The sequence below is a fragment of the Schistocerca gregaria genome, chromosome 2 (assembly GCF_023897955.1).
Source record: "Schistocerca gregaria isolate iqSchGreg1 chromosome 2, iqSchGreg1.2, whole genome shotgun sequence".
Taxonomy (NCBI): Eukaryota; Metazoa; Arthropoda; class Insecta; order Orthoptera; family Acrididae; genus Schistocerca; species Schistocerca gregaria.
In genome coordinates, this window is record NC_064921.1 from 535976167 (window position 1) to 535995470 (window position 19304).

Sequence of the window (19304 nt, forward strand, 5' to 3'; positions counted from 1 at the left end):
GTGCTCCCGTGACCAGCAATATTCCGGATCTGTACCCGAAGATGTGTGGGATCAGCTCAGACGTAAATTACACACCTGTGCCAGTATCAGTGACTGGTGACAATATTTGTGGGTCAGCTAGCCTGAGGAGAGAATACAGTGGCCTTATTATAACACCCCAACCGAATCAGTACATCCCTTTTTGCCAGAGTGGGTGCTGCGTCATACTGATAAGTGGGCTAATACTGCTAATTTCTTTGTAAATTTGACTCGGTTTTGTAATTACGTCCTCGCTCAAAGTCCGTCAACTGCACATACGGTTCACGTCCACGCTGTCGCGGCATGCTACCAGTGTTAAAGACTGCGATGGAGCTCCGTATGCCACGGCAAACTGGCTGACACTGACGGCGGCGGTGCACAAATGCTGCGCAGCTAGCGCCATTCGACGGCCAACACCGCGGTTCCTGGTGTGTCCGCTGTGCCGTCCGTGTGATCATTGCTTGTACAGCCCTCTCGCAGTGTCCGGAGCAAGTATGGTGGGTCTGACTCACCGGTGTTAATGTGTTCTTTTTTCCATTTCCAGGAGTGTAGATGGCCGTTTAATTTACGCTTGTGTCGATGTCGCAACCCTCCGTGATTTTATGAAGTATGAATTGCAGCGGATGTGGTACAGACGCTGCCAGTGGCTTCCTACTGTGCAGACCGCGATGCTGCGGCGCTGCGTGGTGGCGGCGGCGCTGGTGGCGTGCTGCTGGTGCCTGCCTCCGCCGGGCCCGGGCTCCGAGTGCCCCGGAGACGAGTCGCCGCTGCGGCAGCGCGCGCGCGCCGCCGCCGCCGCCTTCACGGCGCGCCTGCAGTCCGCCGACGCGGCTGCCGGCACGGCTGCGGTCAGCGTGCGCTCCGTGCTGCGCGGCCGCGCCCTGGCCGCCCCGGGCCTCCAGCTCAGCCTCCGTCTGCACGCCGCGTGTACGCTGGCTGCCGGGCTGCGGCCGCTGCGCACCGCCATCTTCCTGGTGGACCGCCGCCTCTCCGTCCTGGGCAGCCCGCTGCTGCTGTCGCTCCGCAACATCGCCGCAGTCAAGGCCGCCCTCACCGGTAAGCACCCCGGCCAGCTGAACATACGTAGCTTATGCTCCTTTCACAGACAGCGTAGCTTCGACGTACTAGGCGCTGTCGTAGTTTCTATAGTGCTGCTGAGAGCTCAGAAAGGATCTGTCACGTTCATGTCGTACGAGTACTGCAACGTGGACAAATGAGACCACAGAGCTCTCCAGCAGGAAATGGATTTTGCAGCTGATGCACGCGAACTACAACCAAAGAAGCAAAGGAAGGAAAATTATAGTTTAATGTCCTAACGACAGCGTGGTCATTAGAGACGGAGGACAAGCTCACATAACGAAAGGATCTGTAAAGAAATCGGTGGTGTCCTTTTAAGAAGAACCATCCCAATACTTGGCTGTAAACGGGAAACACAAATCTCGATGGCCGGACGTGGATTTGAACATTTCTTCCCGAATGTCAGTCACGTGTACTACCACTGTGCCATCTCGCACGATAAACTACAGAAGTGTTGTCGAAATGGACTGGGGTGTAATAGTTTTTCACTTTGTCAAAGATGCGAGACGGAGTCTCTATGCACCAGTCTCTATTACGGTAACTAGCGGAGTACCCGACGTTGCACATGTATGTACTTATTCCAATCTTCTATTAGCCCATATCTTCCTTCCCTCTGTCCCTGTCCATCTCCACCACCCCCTCTCACTGTCAATCTGCTTCTCCCCTTGTGTCCATCTGCTCTTTCCCCCTCCGTCCATCCCCTCCTCTCCCTCTAATGCCATCTTTTCCTTCCTCTCTCTTCGTCAATCTCCTCCTTCGCCCCACTCTGTCCATCTCCTCTTTTTCCCTTTCTCTGTCCATTTTCTCCTCCCCATCTGTTCATCACCTCCTCCCCATATCACTGCCTATCTCTTCCTTCGTCTGTATCTCTTCATCATCACCTCTTTCCTTTCTCTTCCCATCTCCTCCTTTCACCGCTCTCTGTACATCCGCCTCCCTTTATCTCTGTCCATCTCCTCCTCCTCCTCCTCCTCCTCCTATATGCGCCAAATCCCTCCTTCCACCTTGCTGCCTGTCCATCTCCTCGTCCTCCTTTCACACTCACCCCCATAGCAGACTGGTGGTTCTTAATCCTAACATTATTTTTTTCCATAATGTAACTAATGTATGTACCAAATTTGATCGAAGTCGGTCCAGTGGTTTAGGATGAACTACTTATCCAGGACTTTGTATGCATACGCACATTTGATACTTATTTAATATATTTAACACGTATTTGTACACGTATTTCACTTGTATCTCTAGCGAATTTTGTGCTGTAGTTTCGTTTTCAAGTTTTCGAGCAGCTCAGTGTTATGTCATCTTCTGAACTCTGTGTCGTGCAATCATATAATGTTGCTGGTACATTCAGCAGCATATGTCGATAGCGTGTGCGAAATGTGCTACGAATAGAGATAGTAGAAGTAATAAATTTAAACGATATGCTTAGTGCGGCAGTTTTTCGGGCGCCTCAGTGTTTGTGACATCATATCTCCTGATCTATCTTTGTTACAACGATAAATTTTTGTGGGTACATTCGGCATGTGTGGGTACTGTCTGCGAACTGTGTTGCGAATAGAGGTAATAGCAAAGAAGTAATAAATTAAAATGACGTGCAGGATGTGGCAATTTTTTCTCGCCTCTCAGTATTTGACGTAATATCTCCTGAACTAGGCGTTGTAAAATGACATTTTTGTAGGTACATTTAGCGGCAGATGTGCATACCGCCTGCAAAAAGTTTTGCCAATAGAATTAGTAGCAACGAAGTAATGAATTTAAACGTCTTGCAGTAGTTTTCACGACTGTTAGTGTTTACATCCCCTGGGCTAGTGTCGCATAACGCTGTAATTCTTCCGGTACATTCAGTGGTATATGCGAATACTACGGGCAAAATGTATCACGAATAAAATTAGTAGCCAAGAAGTAATAAATTAAGAAGAAATGCATCGTGTCGCTGTTTTACTACTTGACCAGCGAAAATTTAGTAAGCGATCAAGTTTTTTCCTTTCATTGTTTTGTGGGGGTCGACAGCGTGAAAAACTTTCGTGAAGGTTTGAAATTATGTGTAAAGTTGGTTACAATCTAAGTGCTCTCATTCTCGAATACTGGGTGACTGAAGTATGCGTATTGCCCCATATACTGCTTTTTCACCCCACCCCCACCATTTTGATAGGTGGGTGGCTCTCTCCGCCACAGGGATTCTTTCCAGACAGTGAATGATGTGTGTACCAAGTTTGGTTGAAATCGGTCCAGTGGTTTAGGTGTAGATGTGGAACGTACGTATACATATTCATATATATGTACATCCATTATTATAACGTGTGTGAGTTTGTACTTTTGACGTTTTACAGGGATTGTTCTTGTACGAATGCCCTTTCTTCTACTCAATTTTCGGTTGGTTGACAGCTCTCTGCTATAAACTGATTTCTTCATTTCTGCTTAGTTAGACACTACTGGATTGTGTATACCTGGTTTTAAAAATGCCGGTCATAGTCTTCCACAGGCTGTCTTACTTTGTAGAGTTCCTTCTAGGACATTTATAAAGAACTGATTGTGTCGTTTATGTGACCAATCCACTCCTGTCTTCTTCGCTCTGTTGTTGTCCACGTTACCTTTCTTCGCCAGTTCTTTGCAGGGCTTCCCGGTTGGTGTTTTTATCCACCCACTTTATCTTTTACAGGTGTTTCCAGCAATTTGCCTCAAATGCTTCAAGGGATTTCATTTAATTATTGCCTGTTGTTCATTTCTCACAGTCACACAGTACTATACCCCAAATACAGCTCTCAGTCACTCTTTTCCTCACGTCAGTACTTATATTCCTTGAGCAAAGTATTTCTATTTTATTCCTGGGAATTGCTTTTGCTTCACTAATTCGTTATTTCCTGTCATGTTTACTTTTTATGTCTTTAATTACCTTACGTAAACAATATTATGACCTTGTTTGTTTTATTTAACTTCCTGAAATTTTAACGTTTATCTGTTATGGTTCCTTGTTGCACGCGAATATTTCTGCCTTTCCTGAGTTATTTCCAGCTTGTACTCATCCCTTAGTACTGTACCCATAATTTCTAACAATAGTTTTCTATGTCTTTCATCTGGAGCTATCACAGCTAGGTCATCTGCAAACCTCAGCATCTGTATTCTGCGTTCTTTTTCCAGTTGTTCTGATACCTTTACAGCGTTATTTCCACTCGGTTTTTGAATGCACCTATCAATTCCTAAAATATTATACATTCTTTTCGTGATCAAGCAACCATGATACTCTTGCTGTATTGAAACGAGAAGCGCCCTGCATACCACGTTACTACATTCTTCCATCTCGCTGGTCCACGTTCGTATGCGCGTTCAGAATATATGACTCGCTTGATATTGTTCTGCACGTTCGGAAAGACTGCGCAACGTGCATTTTCCACTCTCTGAGATCATTAACTAGACATGTAGCAAGTTTTCATCCGAATTCTCGGCCTAGGTCTGTGTGAGGACGGGTTTACATACGGTGCGCTGTCGATAACGAGATCAATAGAGATCGAAGACGTTCTCCTTATGACGTAGAGAACGGAGACAGAAAAATTGCCCATTAAAAAAAAGGACGGATATATGTAGAGACATTTCTGGTTGGTTAAGATAAAATGTCCCGGAGATTGCTAGTCACATTGTCAACGGAAGAGGGTGGAACTATGATCAGATTGTTTCAGTCCTTCAAGATCACGAACAGGATAGGGAAACGCAGTTGATTTGCAGAGCAACCACTGTTAGTGAACATCTACGTCTACATCTACATGACTACTCTGCAATTCACATTTAAGTGCTTGGCAGAGGGTTCATCGAACCACAATCATACTATCTCTCTACTATTCCACTCCCGAACAGCGAGCGGGAAAAACGAACACCTAAACCTTTCTGTTCGAGCTCTGATTTCTCTTATTTTATTTTGATGATCATTCCTACCTATGTAGGTTGGGCTCAACAAAATATTTTCGCATTCGGAAGAGAAAGTTGGTGACTGAAATTTCGTAAAAAGGTCTCGCCGCGACGAAAAACGTCTATGCTGTAATGACTTCCATCCCAACTCGTGTATCATATCTGCCACACTCTCTCCCCTATAACGCGATAATACAAAACGAGCTGCCCTTCTTTGCACCCTCTCGATGTCCTCCGTCAATCCCACCTGGTAAGGATCCCACACCGCGCAGCAATATTCTAACAGAGGACGAATGAGTGTAGTGTAAGCTGTCTCTTTAGTGGACTTGTTGCATCTTCTAAGTGTCCTGCCAATGAAACGCAACCTTTGGCTCGCCTTCCCGACAATATTATCTATGTGGTCCTTCCAACTGAAGTTGTTTGTAATTTTAACACCCAGGTACTTAGTTGAATTGACAGCCTTGAGAATTGTACTATTTATCGAGTAATCGAATTCCAACGGATTTCTTTTGGAACTCATGTGGATCATCTCACACTTTTCGTTATTTAGCGTCAACTGCCACCTGACACACCATACAGCAATCTTTTCTAAATCGCTTTGCAGCTGATACTGATCTTCTGATGACCTTACTAGACGGTAAATTACAGCATCATCTGCGAACAACCTAAGAGAACTGCTCAGATTGTCACCCAGGTCATTTATATAGATCAGGAACAGTAGAGGTCCCAGGACGCTTCCCTGGGGAACACCTGATATCACTTCAGTTTTACTCGATGATTTGCCGTCTATTACTACGAACTGCGACCTTCCTGACAGGAAATCACGAATCCAGTCGCACAACTGAGACGATACCCCATAGCTCCGCAGCTTGATTAGAACAGGGAGTACCATGACTTGGGTTGACTTGTCGGCATTCGTACAACGGAAATATGTGCTTAACAAGGCTGATGAACACATTGGTTAAACATTGCCATTTCATTTGCAGTACTCTGTCATGAATATATACTTCGCATCTTACAATCATCATGGATTATCGCATTTCTAATCAACCTGACGTATACGACGCCCTCAATCCGGATCCTTCCTACTAACCTCAGGAGTTAAGTCCCATAGTGCTCATAGCCATTTGAACCATTTAAACCTTCATACTACATCTGTACTGGATATCTGCTCGCTTAAAAATCCTGCGTCCTCAACAGAACAATCAAATATTTAATACCCCACGTTGCCATTGCAAGACTATGTTTCTCATCAAGCATAATTTGTGCCATATGCGAGAAGTGGAACTAGTACGTCGCTCACTCGAAGTGACATAGAGAAGCCGCGGAAACCTCAATGAGGGTAGCTAGATGAGAAGTTGAGACTCAGTTCCCACGCTTGTTCTACAACAGATATGGACCTGGTATGGTATTAATACTTTCTACAACCACTGAAACGAAAAGGTCTTCATTAAACCTACCTTAATATCGCAGTAATGCTGTAAATAGAGGAAATCAGTCTGATTGAATTTGCGGTACGTAGACTCAGTATTCAGAAGGGGAGACGCATGGCACACGGCTGACTGAAAACTCTTGCACCACTCCTGAAGCATGACATGTCCTTCATCTACGAGGATTAGACAAAGTCATATGAAACACCTTCGTACAAACACACGTTTCAGAAAATATTTTGTGTAGTATACTGATGGTTTTCGTTTCCTTCAAGTACTGTATCGCTTCTGATTCGCCACTACATTTATGATCGCTATCTTATAAACATATATAGTACTTGTTTAACTGCTGCATCTGTGGTCTGCTGTTGTAAACTCATCCAAGCCATGCCAAATAAATTTTTATTTGTGGATAGAGTGAAAATCTCGGACTACCTACCGATTTGAAACTTCCTGGCAGATTAAAACTGTGTGCCGGACCGAGACTCGAATTCGGGACCTTTGCCTTTCGCGGGCAAGTGCTCCACCATCTGAACTACCCAAGCATGACTCCCGATCCTTCCTCACAGCTTCAATTCTGCGAGTACCTCGTCTCCTACTTTCCAAACTTCACAGAAGCTCTTCTGCGAACCTTGCAGAACTAGCACTCCTGGAAGAAAGGATATTGCGGAGACATGGCTTAGCCACAGCCTGGGGGATGTTTCCAGAATGAGATTTTCACTCTGCAGCGATGTGCTGTTATGAAGCTTCCTGGCAGTTTAAAACTGTTTGTGGTAGAGCACTTGCCCGCGAAAGGCAAAGGTCCCGAGTTCGAGTCTCGGTCCGGCACACAATTTTAATCCGCCAGTAAGTTTCATATCAGCGCACACTCCGCTGCAGAATGAAAATCTCGTTCTGGATACCTATCAATATGGTACGATGAAATTATACTTGTGCTGTTTCTTGCCGCAGTGTGCGTTTACTCAGGGGAAGCACCAGGAGAATCGAACAACTGAGCCTTTCTTCTTTCACCTGTCAAGGTTATTGGAAATTATATCGTGGTTTCCAGTGAGCATTTGTAAATTCCATGAAGCAAGTTTAGGTTATAATGCCGGATGTACCCTCGTATGGCGAGAGGCGGGAACACGTAACGCACCCAGGAATATTGTCGAACACGATTATTTTGCTGATCCAGATGTTATGGTGCGGGGAGTCGTAATGTTACATGGAGTGGACTGGCCTTTGAACACGGTACACTGACCGGTCAGTGCTATTGTGTAACTGTAGTCCTTCCATGTTCGTCTTTCCAGGAGTGTATTTGGCCCTGACTTCATATTTGCATGGATGATAATGCGTGATTGCATAGAACTGCGCAGGTGGATGCGCTCTTGGTACGAAAGGATATTCGGCAAATGGATTAGGTCGTCCTTCCCCCGCCCCCCCCCCACCCCCCATCCCCCTCACCCCCCTACTTAAATCCCACCGAGCACATGCGGGAGGCTCTGGGAAGACGTATTGCAGCACGCTTACTTCCATCAACGACCATCCAGCACTTGTGTACCGCACTGGTGGAAGAATGGAACGTCCTACCAAAAAATCTCGTGACCAACCTTGTGGCCATCATGGGAGAACATTGCAGAGCATGTACTGACATCCGAGGTGATCACACACCCTATTAAGAACAATGTCCCGCCTTTTACAATGTCCAGGTGACCATCATAAACAGTGGTGATATCAGTGTAATTATGTATTTTTATCTTTAACTAAAAGTGTCATTTACGCTACTCTCATTGCGAATTTCTTTTAGTTGCCTTCTGTACTACACTGTAGCAGTTCTGTTTATGGTTCAAATTTCATCGAGCTATGTTACCCGGCAGTGACGCATCATGCGAAAATTACTTTCCTCCTTGAAGGCCGATGTGGCCGAGCAGTTCTAGGCGCTTCAGTCCGGAACCGCGCTGCTGCTACGGTCGCAGATTCGAATCCTGCCTCGGGCGTGGATGTGTGTGATGTGCTTAGGTTAGTTAGGTTTAAGTAGTTTTAAGTCTAGGGGACTGACGATCTCAGATCTTAAGTCCTATAGTGCTTAGAGCTATTTGAATCATTTGAACCATTTCTTTCCTCCTTAAGTTTAGCACGCCAGTGTAGTTTACTCCTATAACATGGGAATCTGCAGAATGTTTGAGTAATGGGATCACCGAGTAGGGTAATTGGGCATGTTTCATTGTTGGGGTATACAGTTGTTATACAGAGCAAGATAAAAATCTCTGGATCACTAACTCTCTCGATATGAAAACGAATGACAAATCGTTGGATAATTCTGATCGTCCTTGTCCAGGAAACTTCGCTCGATAGTCAAGTACTATGTAGAAAACATGAGGCATTAAAGCCACCATCTTAACGTTGTTCTACTTTCTATTAATCCGGTCTCTAAACTTCTTGGACTGACGGGGTGGTCACTTACGTTTGTCGTCTACTCCAGACAGTCGAAGAACTGATGTACGTGAAAATGCCAGCCTCCTTAGGAAATGTTGGTCCTCTTTGGAACGTGGAATTGCTTATTTTTCGACTTGTAACCTGGTTTACTGACCAAGATGGCGGAGGGTTATTTTCAAAAAAGCTATTTCAAAATTGATCGTAATCAGCTTAGGGAAACTACGGAAAACCTAAATGTAGATGGTCGAACAGGGCTTTGAACTGCTGTCCTCTCGAATTCCATCCGAATGTCTTAATCACTACGGAACCTCACTATGTACGTTCGTTGGGAGATCATGTTGTTATTGTATTGAAGAGGTTAAATACCATTTAGTGTTACAGAATGCAGAAAACGATAAGAATTCTTCTTATCTTTGGAACAAGAAGAATTTTTCGGGATAATGTAATTCCAACGTGATCAGAAGATTAATGTTCGACCATTGAATAAGGGCTTATCTTGTCTTTCATAGCGTTGTTTCAGCATTCCACTGTCATTATCTCAGGTGCAAGGTACAGATGCATTCCCACGCTGTGACTACGTATTAACACGCGGCCGTCGGCAATGGCCACGTCGTCTGTTGCTACTGTGGCAAGTAGTGGTGGAATACACGTATCAAGAGGGGAACTAACGAACGCCCAGATCGCGTCTTGTTAGCGGCGCATTAATTTCTAAACGCTTGAGAGGCACCGGCCGAGCTCGCTCTGGCAGTGTGACACGGCTTAATTGGAGGCCAGCGCCAGCTCCCGCCTCTGACCACCCGGCGTAATTTCCGCCTCTTGTTGATACCTCCCTCACTGTCGGACACCGTGCGTCATATCACTGGAAATACAGCCGCCACTGTGAATTAACAACTACAAAGTAACGCTTCATCCGTGCAGCGTAATCTACCACTCGTTACGAAATAAACATCTCAGAAGTGGATGTTAACATTTCGTTTACTCTCTTTAACAGTATGGACCTGATGAAGTCTTATACTGCACAGAGCAGCGCCTGTTGACTGTGGAGATTATTATATCGGAAGTGAAAGCTTCTGAATTTATGGTGGTCAGTGTCTGCCGCTCTTTCGTTTGCTTGTGCGCTGACTTCATGTTTTATAACGCGGGAGTAGGGTGGAGTTGGTTTGCGATGAGGGTTGTGCGTGTGGGCTTATTTTAAATATATTTTATTAACAATCATTTATAATTATATGAACATGAAAATTAAAACTCTTATGCATGATCTCAAAAATATCTTCAAACCTATAATACCAGAAGTAAACAATATTCCGCCAAGATACAGACATAATAGTACTTCTTACTAAAACAGGCGCAATAATATAACTGTCCTGTGCACGTGCGACACCATTAGGTGCTGAGTTAATGGTGGTATCTACATTGTGTACGTCTCTTCCCCATTGCTGGGAAAATGGCGAACGCCATACTGCAATAGGCCACGTGAGCAGTGGCTTACGGGGATATATGTGTATGTGCAGCAAGTACAAGAGAATGGACTTCCTGCCAGCAGTCCGGAGAGGTTGAGGTCCAGTTTCACCTAGATAGTGTGAGCGCTCAGTTAGGCCGGACATAGCTGGAAGGCGGCGGCCCAGCTTGAGCCAGTTCAAAAATGGTTCAAATGGCTCTACTATGGGGCTTAACATCTGAGGTCATTTGTCCCCTAGACTTAAAACTACTTAAATCTAACTAACCAAAGGACATCACACACATCCTTGCCCATGGCAGGATTCGACCCTGCGACCGTAGCAGCAGCGCGGTTCCGGACTGAAGCGCCTAGAAACAGTTGGCCACAGCGGCCGGCCTTGCGCCAGTCTATGGCTTCAAAACCACCATCGGACGGAACAGCATATATCATCTCTTTCGGCCCACTTTGCACCACTATAATTTACTTTGTCACAAACTATCAGTTTCACACTAATAGATGCAGACTCCGAAAGAACAAAGCATTGTGCTCTGCATAATTTCGCAGTAATAAGCTGTCCGCCATTCCTTGTCTCTGATTGTGAGACTGCCAGGACTCTGGAGAAGACAGCAACTGCTCTCCATTAAACAATGTCTCCATACAGCAGGCCACGGCCCGCGTTGAGCATTGCTACTCTGTGCACCTTTTTTGTCCCGCCCGGCTACATAGAGCGCTTCATTCCAATGTATCATGCTTGCACACCACCAAACAAAACTCACTGGCTCTGTCATATCTGCGGCAGCCTCCATGCATGACTGCGGCCAACCTCTTCCCAGCAAACACCGATAAAACACAGGTCCGGGCAGCACACCAACAAGACCCCGACACCGCCCGAAGTACGACTTGTCTGCATCCTCCACAGTGGCCTCCGGAGCTGACACAAGACTAGGTGACTCTCACGCTGGCTACATCTGCCCACGTCCTGCAACGGCCCCTTGGTCAGAAGCTGAGGCAAGTCAAGTCTGTGGACGTGTCACAGAAAGCCCGGATGCTGCGAGGGCAGGAGTCAGTGTGAACTGCAGTACTTCAGACTCTTCTCCTGACCCCGGCGTATTCTGGGCCGTTCTGCCAATGCGCTCCACCCGGCACAGTGCCTGGCCCCCGGTAACGTGCCACAGAACTGCCAGCCGCTTCCACAGCTGTCGTGGTGCAGGTCTCCAGATGAAGTTGTCGATTCCCCTCCGTAGCGCAGACTGCCTTGCGCCGACTCGCACCGTGGCAGGAAAGCTCGGGGTGGCGCTGCGTGTCGCCTCATATTGCCCCATGCGCCCTGGCACCGGAATCCAGCTTCTGACCTGAGCACGTGCGACAAATTGGACTGGCGGGAGGAGAAGCGTGCCGCGAATTTCAATTTCACTGTGCAGTTTCCTGCTAAATATATCCTCTGTTACGATTCTATGAAATTAGGTTTGGATTCGTTTGTTGGATTATCGTACGCTGTAGTTTGTCTACAAAAGAGATTGTGCACAAAATACTTGTATAGCCCATGTGGAAATACCTGTGTACATGGCTGCTCTGCAAATCACACTTATGTGCCTGGTAGAGGGATCTTCGAACCACCTTCACAATAATTCTATATTATTCCACACACGTACAGCGCTCGACAGAAAAACACCTATATCTTTACGTGCGAGCTCAAATTTCCCTTATTTATTGTAATGATCATGTTTTCTTTTATAGACTGGCGACAACAAAATATATTCGCATTCGGAGGAGAAATTTAATGATCGAAATTTCATGAGAAGTGTTCCGCCGCAAAGAGAAATGCCTCTATTTTAATGATGTCCTTTATCACTTCTGTGACACTCTGTCCCCTATTTCTCGATAATACAAAACATGCTGCCCTTGATGTCCTCCGTTAATAATGTCTAGCAAGAATCCCACACCGCAAAGCAGTACTCCATAAGAGGACGGATAAACGTAGTGTAGGCAGTCTTTTTAGTACATCTGCTGCATCTCCTCTATTCTGACAATAAAACGCAGTCTCTGGTTCGGCTTCTCCACAATATTTTCTATATGATCTTTCCGATTTAAGTTTTTCGTAATTGTAAAACCTAGGTATTTATATATTTTTAAGCATACTTTTTGTATTTGATTGATTTATCGTGTAACCGAAGTTTAATGGATTCTTTTTAGCTCTCGTGTGGATGACGTCACACTTTTCATTATATAGGATCAATTGGCAAATTCATACCATAAAGATATCTTTTCTAAATACTTTTGCAATTTGTTTTGATCTTCTGAAGACTTCACCAGGCGATAAATGACAGCATCCCGTGCAAAAAACTAAAGACGGCTGATGACATTGTATCCTAAATCGTTTATGTATAGATAAGGAATAGCATAGGGCTTATAACGCTAGCTTGTGTTTCACTCGATGATTTTCCGCCAGTTACTACGAACTGTTACCACTCTGACAGGAAATCACGAATCTAGTGACATGACTTAAACGGTATTCCATAAGTACACGAATTTGATTATAAGACGTTTGTGAGGTACGGTGGCGAAAGCCTTCTGGATGTCGACAGCATTCAACACTGCACGTCAGTACCGAGCTAGTTATATTGAACAAGAACGACGTTTTTTAATCCATGTTCACTGTATGTCAATGTTGTTGTTGTTGTGGTCTTCAGTCCTGAGACTGGTTTGATGCAGCTCTCCATGCCACTCTATCCTGTGCAAGCATCTTCACCTCCCAGTACCTACTGCAACCTACATCCTTCTGAATCTGCTTCGTGTATTCATCTCTTGGTCTCCATCTACGATTTTTACCCTCCACGCTGCCCTCCAGTACTAAATTGGTGATCCCTTGATGCCTCAGAACATGTTCTACCAACCGATCCCTTCTTCTAGTCAAGTTGTGCCACAAACTTCTCTTCTCCCCAATCCTATTCAATACTTCCTCATTAGTTATGTGATCTACCCATCTAATCTTCAGCATTCTTCTGTAGCACCACATTTCGAAAGCTTCTATTCTCTTCTTGTCCAAACTATTTATTGTCCATGTTTCACTTCCATACATGGTTACACTCCATACAAATACTTTCAGATATGACTTCCTGACACTTAAATCTATACTCGATGTTAACAAATTTCTCTTCTTCAGAAATGCTTTCCTTGCTATTGCCAGTCTACATTTTATATCCTCTCTACTTCGACCATCACAAGTTATTTTGCACCCCAAATATCAAAACTCCTTTACTACTTTAAGTGTCTCATTTCCTAATCTAATTCCCTCAGCATCACCCGACTTAATTTGACTACATTCCACTATCCTCGTTTTGCTTTTATTGATGTTCATCTTATACCCTCCTTTCAAGACACTGTCCATTCCGTTCAACTGCTCCTCCAAGTCCTTTGCTGTCTCTGACAGAATTACAATGTCATCGGCGAACCTCAAAGTTTTTATTTCTTCTCCCTAGATTTTAATACCTACCCGGAATTTTTCTTTTGTTTCCTTTACTGCTTGCTCAATATACAGATTGAATAACATCGGGGAGAGATTACAACCCTCTCTTACTCCCTTCCCAACAACTGCTTCCCTTTCATGTCCCTCGACTCTTATAACTGCCATCTGGTTTCTGTACAAATTGTAAATAGCCTTTCGCTCCCTGTATTTTACCCCTGCCACCTTTAGAATTTGAAAGAGAGTATTCCAGTCAACATTGTCAAAAGCTTTCTCTAAGTCTACAAATGCTAGAAACGTAGGTTTGCCTTTCCTTAATCTTTCTTCTAAGATAAGTCGTAAGGTCAGTATTGCCTCACGTGTTCCAGTATTTCTACGGAATCCAAACTGATCTTCCCCGAGGTCGGCTTCTACTAGTTTTTCCATTCGTCTGTAAAGAATTCGTGTTAGTATTTTGCAGCTGTGGCTTATTAGACTGATTGTTCGGCAATTTTCACATCTGTCAACACCTGCTTTCATTGGGATTGGAATTATTATGTTCTTCTTGAAGTCTGAGGGTATTTCGCCTGTTTCATACACCTTGCTCACCAGATGGTAGAGTTTTCTCAGGACTGGCTCTCCCAAGGTCGTCAGTAGTTCTAATGGAATGTTGTCTACTCCGAGGGCCATGTTTCGACTCAGGTCTTTCAGTGCTCTGTCAAACTCTTCACGCAGCATAGCATCTCCCATCTCATCCTCATCCACATCCTCCTCCATTTCCATAATATTGTCCTCAAGTACATCGCCCTTGTAAAGACCCTCTATATACTCCTTCCACCTTTCTACTTTCCCTTCTTTGCTTAGAACTGGGTTTCCATCTGAGCTCTTGATGTTCAAACAAGTGGTTCTCTTATCTCCAAAGGTCTGTTTAATTTTCCTGTAGGCAGTATCTATCTTACCCATAGTGAGATAAGCCTCTACATCCTTACATTTGTCCTGTAGCCATCCCTGCTTAGCCATTTTGCACTTCCTGTCGATCTCATTTTTGAGACGTTTGTATTCCTGTTTGCCTGCTTCATTTACTACATTTTTATATTTTCTCCTTTCGTCAATTGAATTTAATATTTCTTCTGTTACCCAAGGATTTCTACTAGCCCTCGTCTTTTTACCTACTTGATCCTCCGCTGCCTTCACTACTTCATCCCTCAAAGCTACCCATTCTTCTTCTACTGTATTTCTTTCCCCAATTCCTGTCAATTGTTCCCTTATGCTCACTCTGAAACTCAGTACGACCTCTACTTCTTTCAGTTTATCCAGGTCCCATCTCCTTAAATTCTCACCTTTTTGCCGTTTCTTCAGTTTTAATCTACAGGTCATAACCAATAGATTGTGGTCAGAGTCCACATCTGCCCCTGGAAATGTCTTACAATTTAAAACCTGGTTCCTAAATCTCTGTCTTACCATTATATAATCTATGTGATACCTTTTAGCATCTCCAGGGTTCTTCCATGTATACAACCTTCTTTCATGATTCTTAAACCAACTGTTAGCTATAATTAAGTTGTGCTCTGTGCAAAATTCTACCAGACGGCTTCCTCTTTCATTTCTCTCCCCCAATCCATATTCACCTACTACGTTTCCTTCTCTCCCTTTTCCTACAACCGAATTCCAGTCACCCATGACTATTAAATTTTCGTCACCCTTCACTATCTGAATAATTTCTTTTATTTCATCATACATTTCTTCAATTTCTTCGTCATCTGCAGAGCTAGTTGGCATATAAACTTGTATTACTGTAGTAGGTGTGGGCTTCGTATCTATCTTGGCTACAATAATGCGTTCACTATGCTGTTTCTAGTAGCTTACCCGCATTCCTATTTTCCTATTCATTATTAAACCTACTCCTGCATTACCCCTATTTGATTTCGTGTTTATAACCCTGTAGGCACCTGACCAGAAGTCTTGTTCCTCCTTCCACCGAACTTAACTAATTCACACTATATCGAACTTTAACCTATCCATTTCCCTTTTTAAATTTTCTAACCTACCTGCCCGATTGAGTGATCTGACATTCCACGCTCCGATCCGTAGAACACCAGTTTTCTTTCTCCTGATAACGACATCCTCTTGAGTAGTCCCCGCCCGGAGATCCGAATGGGAGACTATTTTACCTCCGGAATATTTTACCCAAGAGGACGCCATCATCATTTAATCATACAGTAAAGATGCATGCCCTCGGGAAAAATTACGGCCGTAGTTTCCCCTTGCTTTCAGCCGTTCGCAGTACCAGCACAGCAAGGCCGTTTTGGTTATTGTTACAAGGCCAGGTCAGTCAATCATCCAGGCTGCTGCCCCTCTTCAGGGACCACACGTTTGTCTGGCCTCTCAACAGATACCCCTCCGTCGTGGTTGCACCTACGGTAGGGCTATCTGTATCGCTGAGGCACGCAAGCCTCTCCACCAAGGTCCATGGTTCATGGGGGGAGGTGTATGTCAATAGACCGTTCAAAAATGGCTCTGATCACTATGGGACTTAACATCTATGGTCATCAGTCCCCTAGGACTTAGAACTACTTAAACCTAACTAACCTAAGGACATCACACACATCCATGCCCGAGGCAGGGTTCGAACCTGCGACCGTAGCAGACGCGCGTTTCCAATTGACTGTTTTCTTCGGGGTAATTCATAATGTTCCAAAATCCTGCTGCATATCGACGTTTAATGATATGTCTGTGTAGTTTAATTGATTACTCCTACTACCTAATATTGGGGTGATCTGTGCAACTTTCCAGCCTTTGCGTACGGATCGTTCGTCGAGAGAGCGGTTATATGTAATTGCTAAGTATGGAGCTACTGCGTTAAGATTCTCTGAAATGAACCTAGTTGGTACATAGTCTAGACCGGAAGAATTGCTTTTACTATGTAATTTTTGTTGCTTCACTGTTTCGAGGTTATCTACCTCTATGTTACTCATGTTGTTTGCTGTTTGTGATTCGAATTCTGGAATATTTACCTCTTCGTTGGTGAAACAAGGCTGTGTTTAGTAACTCTGCTTAAGCAGCACTGTCATCGACATTATTTCCAGAAGGATTTGATTGTGTCTTGCTGCTTGCGTACTTTATTACATATAACCGGAATCTCTTCGGATTTTCTGCCAGGTTTCGAGACAAAGTTTAGTTGTGCAAACTGCTACAGGGAAGACGACACACCGAGCTGAGAGCCAGAGCCAGAGAGGGCGTCCGTCTTTCTACCCGGCACTGCGGTCACGCCCTGCAGCCCGCAGGTGTTTCCTCTCCCACACTCCTCGTTCTTCGCTCAACTGCAGCGCGGGGAACTTTGTCAGCGTTTTTTTACCAGAACAAACAAGTTGAGGCTCAGGTGCCGATTCTACTCGGCAAATAGGCCAAAAATATTGTACGTCGGTACTGAAAGTGAAAATTTAAGGGGGAAAAAATTAAATTAAGAATAAAAAGTCCCCAATGTCAGCTAGACTGGTGAGGTGACCTGCACATCGGGTCAAATTAAAACAGGACATAGCGCGTACACAATAAAAGGCCATGCGCGTGGTCACAGGCTAATTTAATTGGTCTTAGACAATAACTGAAATGTTAAAAAATATTAGTTGGTAAACCACTATATTTCTGATAAAAATCTACATACAGCGTTCCAAGTACAGTTCTACGAATATTCTGTAATCCCCTACGAATCACGCAGATTGCATTACACTAACCACAACTCTCACAAAAGTGTGCAGCCCACCGCTCTTCCTAAGTTTCATCCTTGAATGGAACGTAAAGAAGCGCTGTATGTGGTACGATTAAGAATACACTAAGTAACGTTCTCTAAGGGGATTGCAGATTATAGGTGTAGGAATTTCTGTAGATGAATATTTAAGTGAGTATGAACGGGGTATATTTCCAATGAAGAGTAATATGTTTCAACGGTATGCCGACATATATATTAGTGCGTTTTGAAGCTAATGTAATGGAGGGATGGTATTCAACCTTTGTAAGGTGTGTTTTCTCGATCCCTCTAAAGCTTATATAAAGTGACAGGAGGCAAAAACGTGGCCATGCTGAAAAGTAATGCCTCGGAATTCTTATTCTGTTATCAATGCCGGTTGAGGTACTACATTTCACGCCTATTACTCGGACGACGTTCCTACTTTGCAGACGCAAGCTACGACTATCTGCCGCTACAATTTTCCGAACTGTAGCGTGTACGACGCGGTCTGTTGCGTATCTATGTCGGAGTGTGAGAAACGGCGTGCTGTAATCGAATTTCTAGTTGCAGAAAACGTGCCTTCAAATGGCGTCCGTAAAACAATGGAAAAGTTTGGAGCGTGAAGGATGAAGAAAGCTGGTTTCTCCATTTTGACTCCGCAAACAAGAGAGCACCAATGCAGTTTCGTCACAAAGGATCGCTGATGCCAAAAAAGTTCACTATCATCCCATGAGCAGGCAGTCATGCTCGTAGTGTTCTGAGATGTTTAAGATGTGGTGCATTTGGCATTCACGTCTAAATGCATCATAAACTCTGCAAGGTGCTACGAGATCTTCAGAAAACTGAAAGCCGAATTCGAAGTGTTCATCCACACAGTTAGCACCGTCTCCTTCAGCATGACATGTGCAACATACGACGTCTTGGATTCACTGTCACCGATCATCCTCCATAAAGTCCCGACTTCGTCCTAGCCGTTTTTGCGATACAATACGTGTACCTCTGAATATATGTCTATGTTGCTTCGAAGACTAAGATAATCATCCAAGAACCAAACGATGATCTCTTATAAACAACTACGAACGTTAAATTTGTCACGACTTGCACGAATGCAGAGTGGTTATGACTTGACGAAAATAGCCGGCTCGTCTTTCGTGTGAGAAACCTATTGAGTCGGAGGCAAAGGTAAGCCGTTTCTGTTAACGCCCTGTCTATCGACAGCGATTCCCTGAGCAGAGGACAATTGAAAAAGCACTCTACCGATTATTGACTGAACCGAGGGTCAATGGAACAGATTAAACAACAGTCGCAGGCGATATATTGGTCAAGCGTCATCTGTAGTCTGTAAGATTCGCTTTCCTACGCAGAGTACAGCGGAATCTGCCAGATTTTATAGTTTTGTATATTCAATGTATCGAAATTCCTGTAGCAAACTCGTAAGGTTTGTAGTGACTACTAACTGGGAAACGGTTCGAAGAGACTCTTGTACTTGTGTAGGAAGAATGCAGTTTTACTTCTTCAAGTAAAATAAAATCAGATTTGATAATGAACCTTTCCACTCAATCTCTCCTATGGAGTAAAACCGTTATACCGTCAACTCCACTTGTAATCAAGAACATTTTTCGAGTTCTCCTATCTTCATTCGATATTAAGATATTTGATGCTACGATGCTCTCTACTCAGTTTTGTTGGTCTGTTTCCTGATCGACAAATGAACTTCTAGTGGAGTGAGTGCTATGTGGAGAGCGAAAGAGAGAGCGAAAGGTCCGAGAGAAAGGTCGCCCAGACACCATGAAACAGCTTTTGTTGCAGTCGTCCCTAATACCGTGCTATCTGTCTAGCTCTTTCTGCTGCGTACAGAGT

General features: G+C 44.3%; 1 protein-coding gene across 1 annotated transcript in view; it reads left to right on the plus strand.

Annotated features, from left to right (window-relative positions):
- Positions 1-19304, plus strand: part of LOC126330717 (agrin-like) — a 195961-nt gene that overhangs the window by 11790 nt on the left and 164867 nt on the right. The window contains exon 2 of the mRNA XM_049996390.1: positions 681-1074. Within this exon, the coding sequence (XP_049852347.1) occupies positions 687-1074 (388 nt within the window). The 5' untranslated portion in view covers positions 681-686. The remainder of the gene's footprint in view (positions 1-680; positions 1075-19304) is intronic.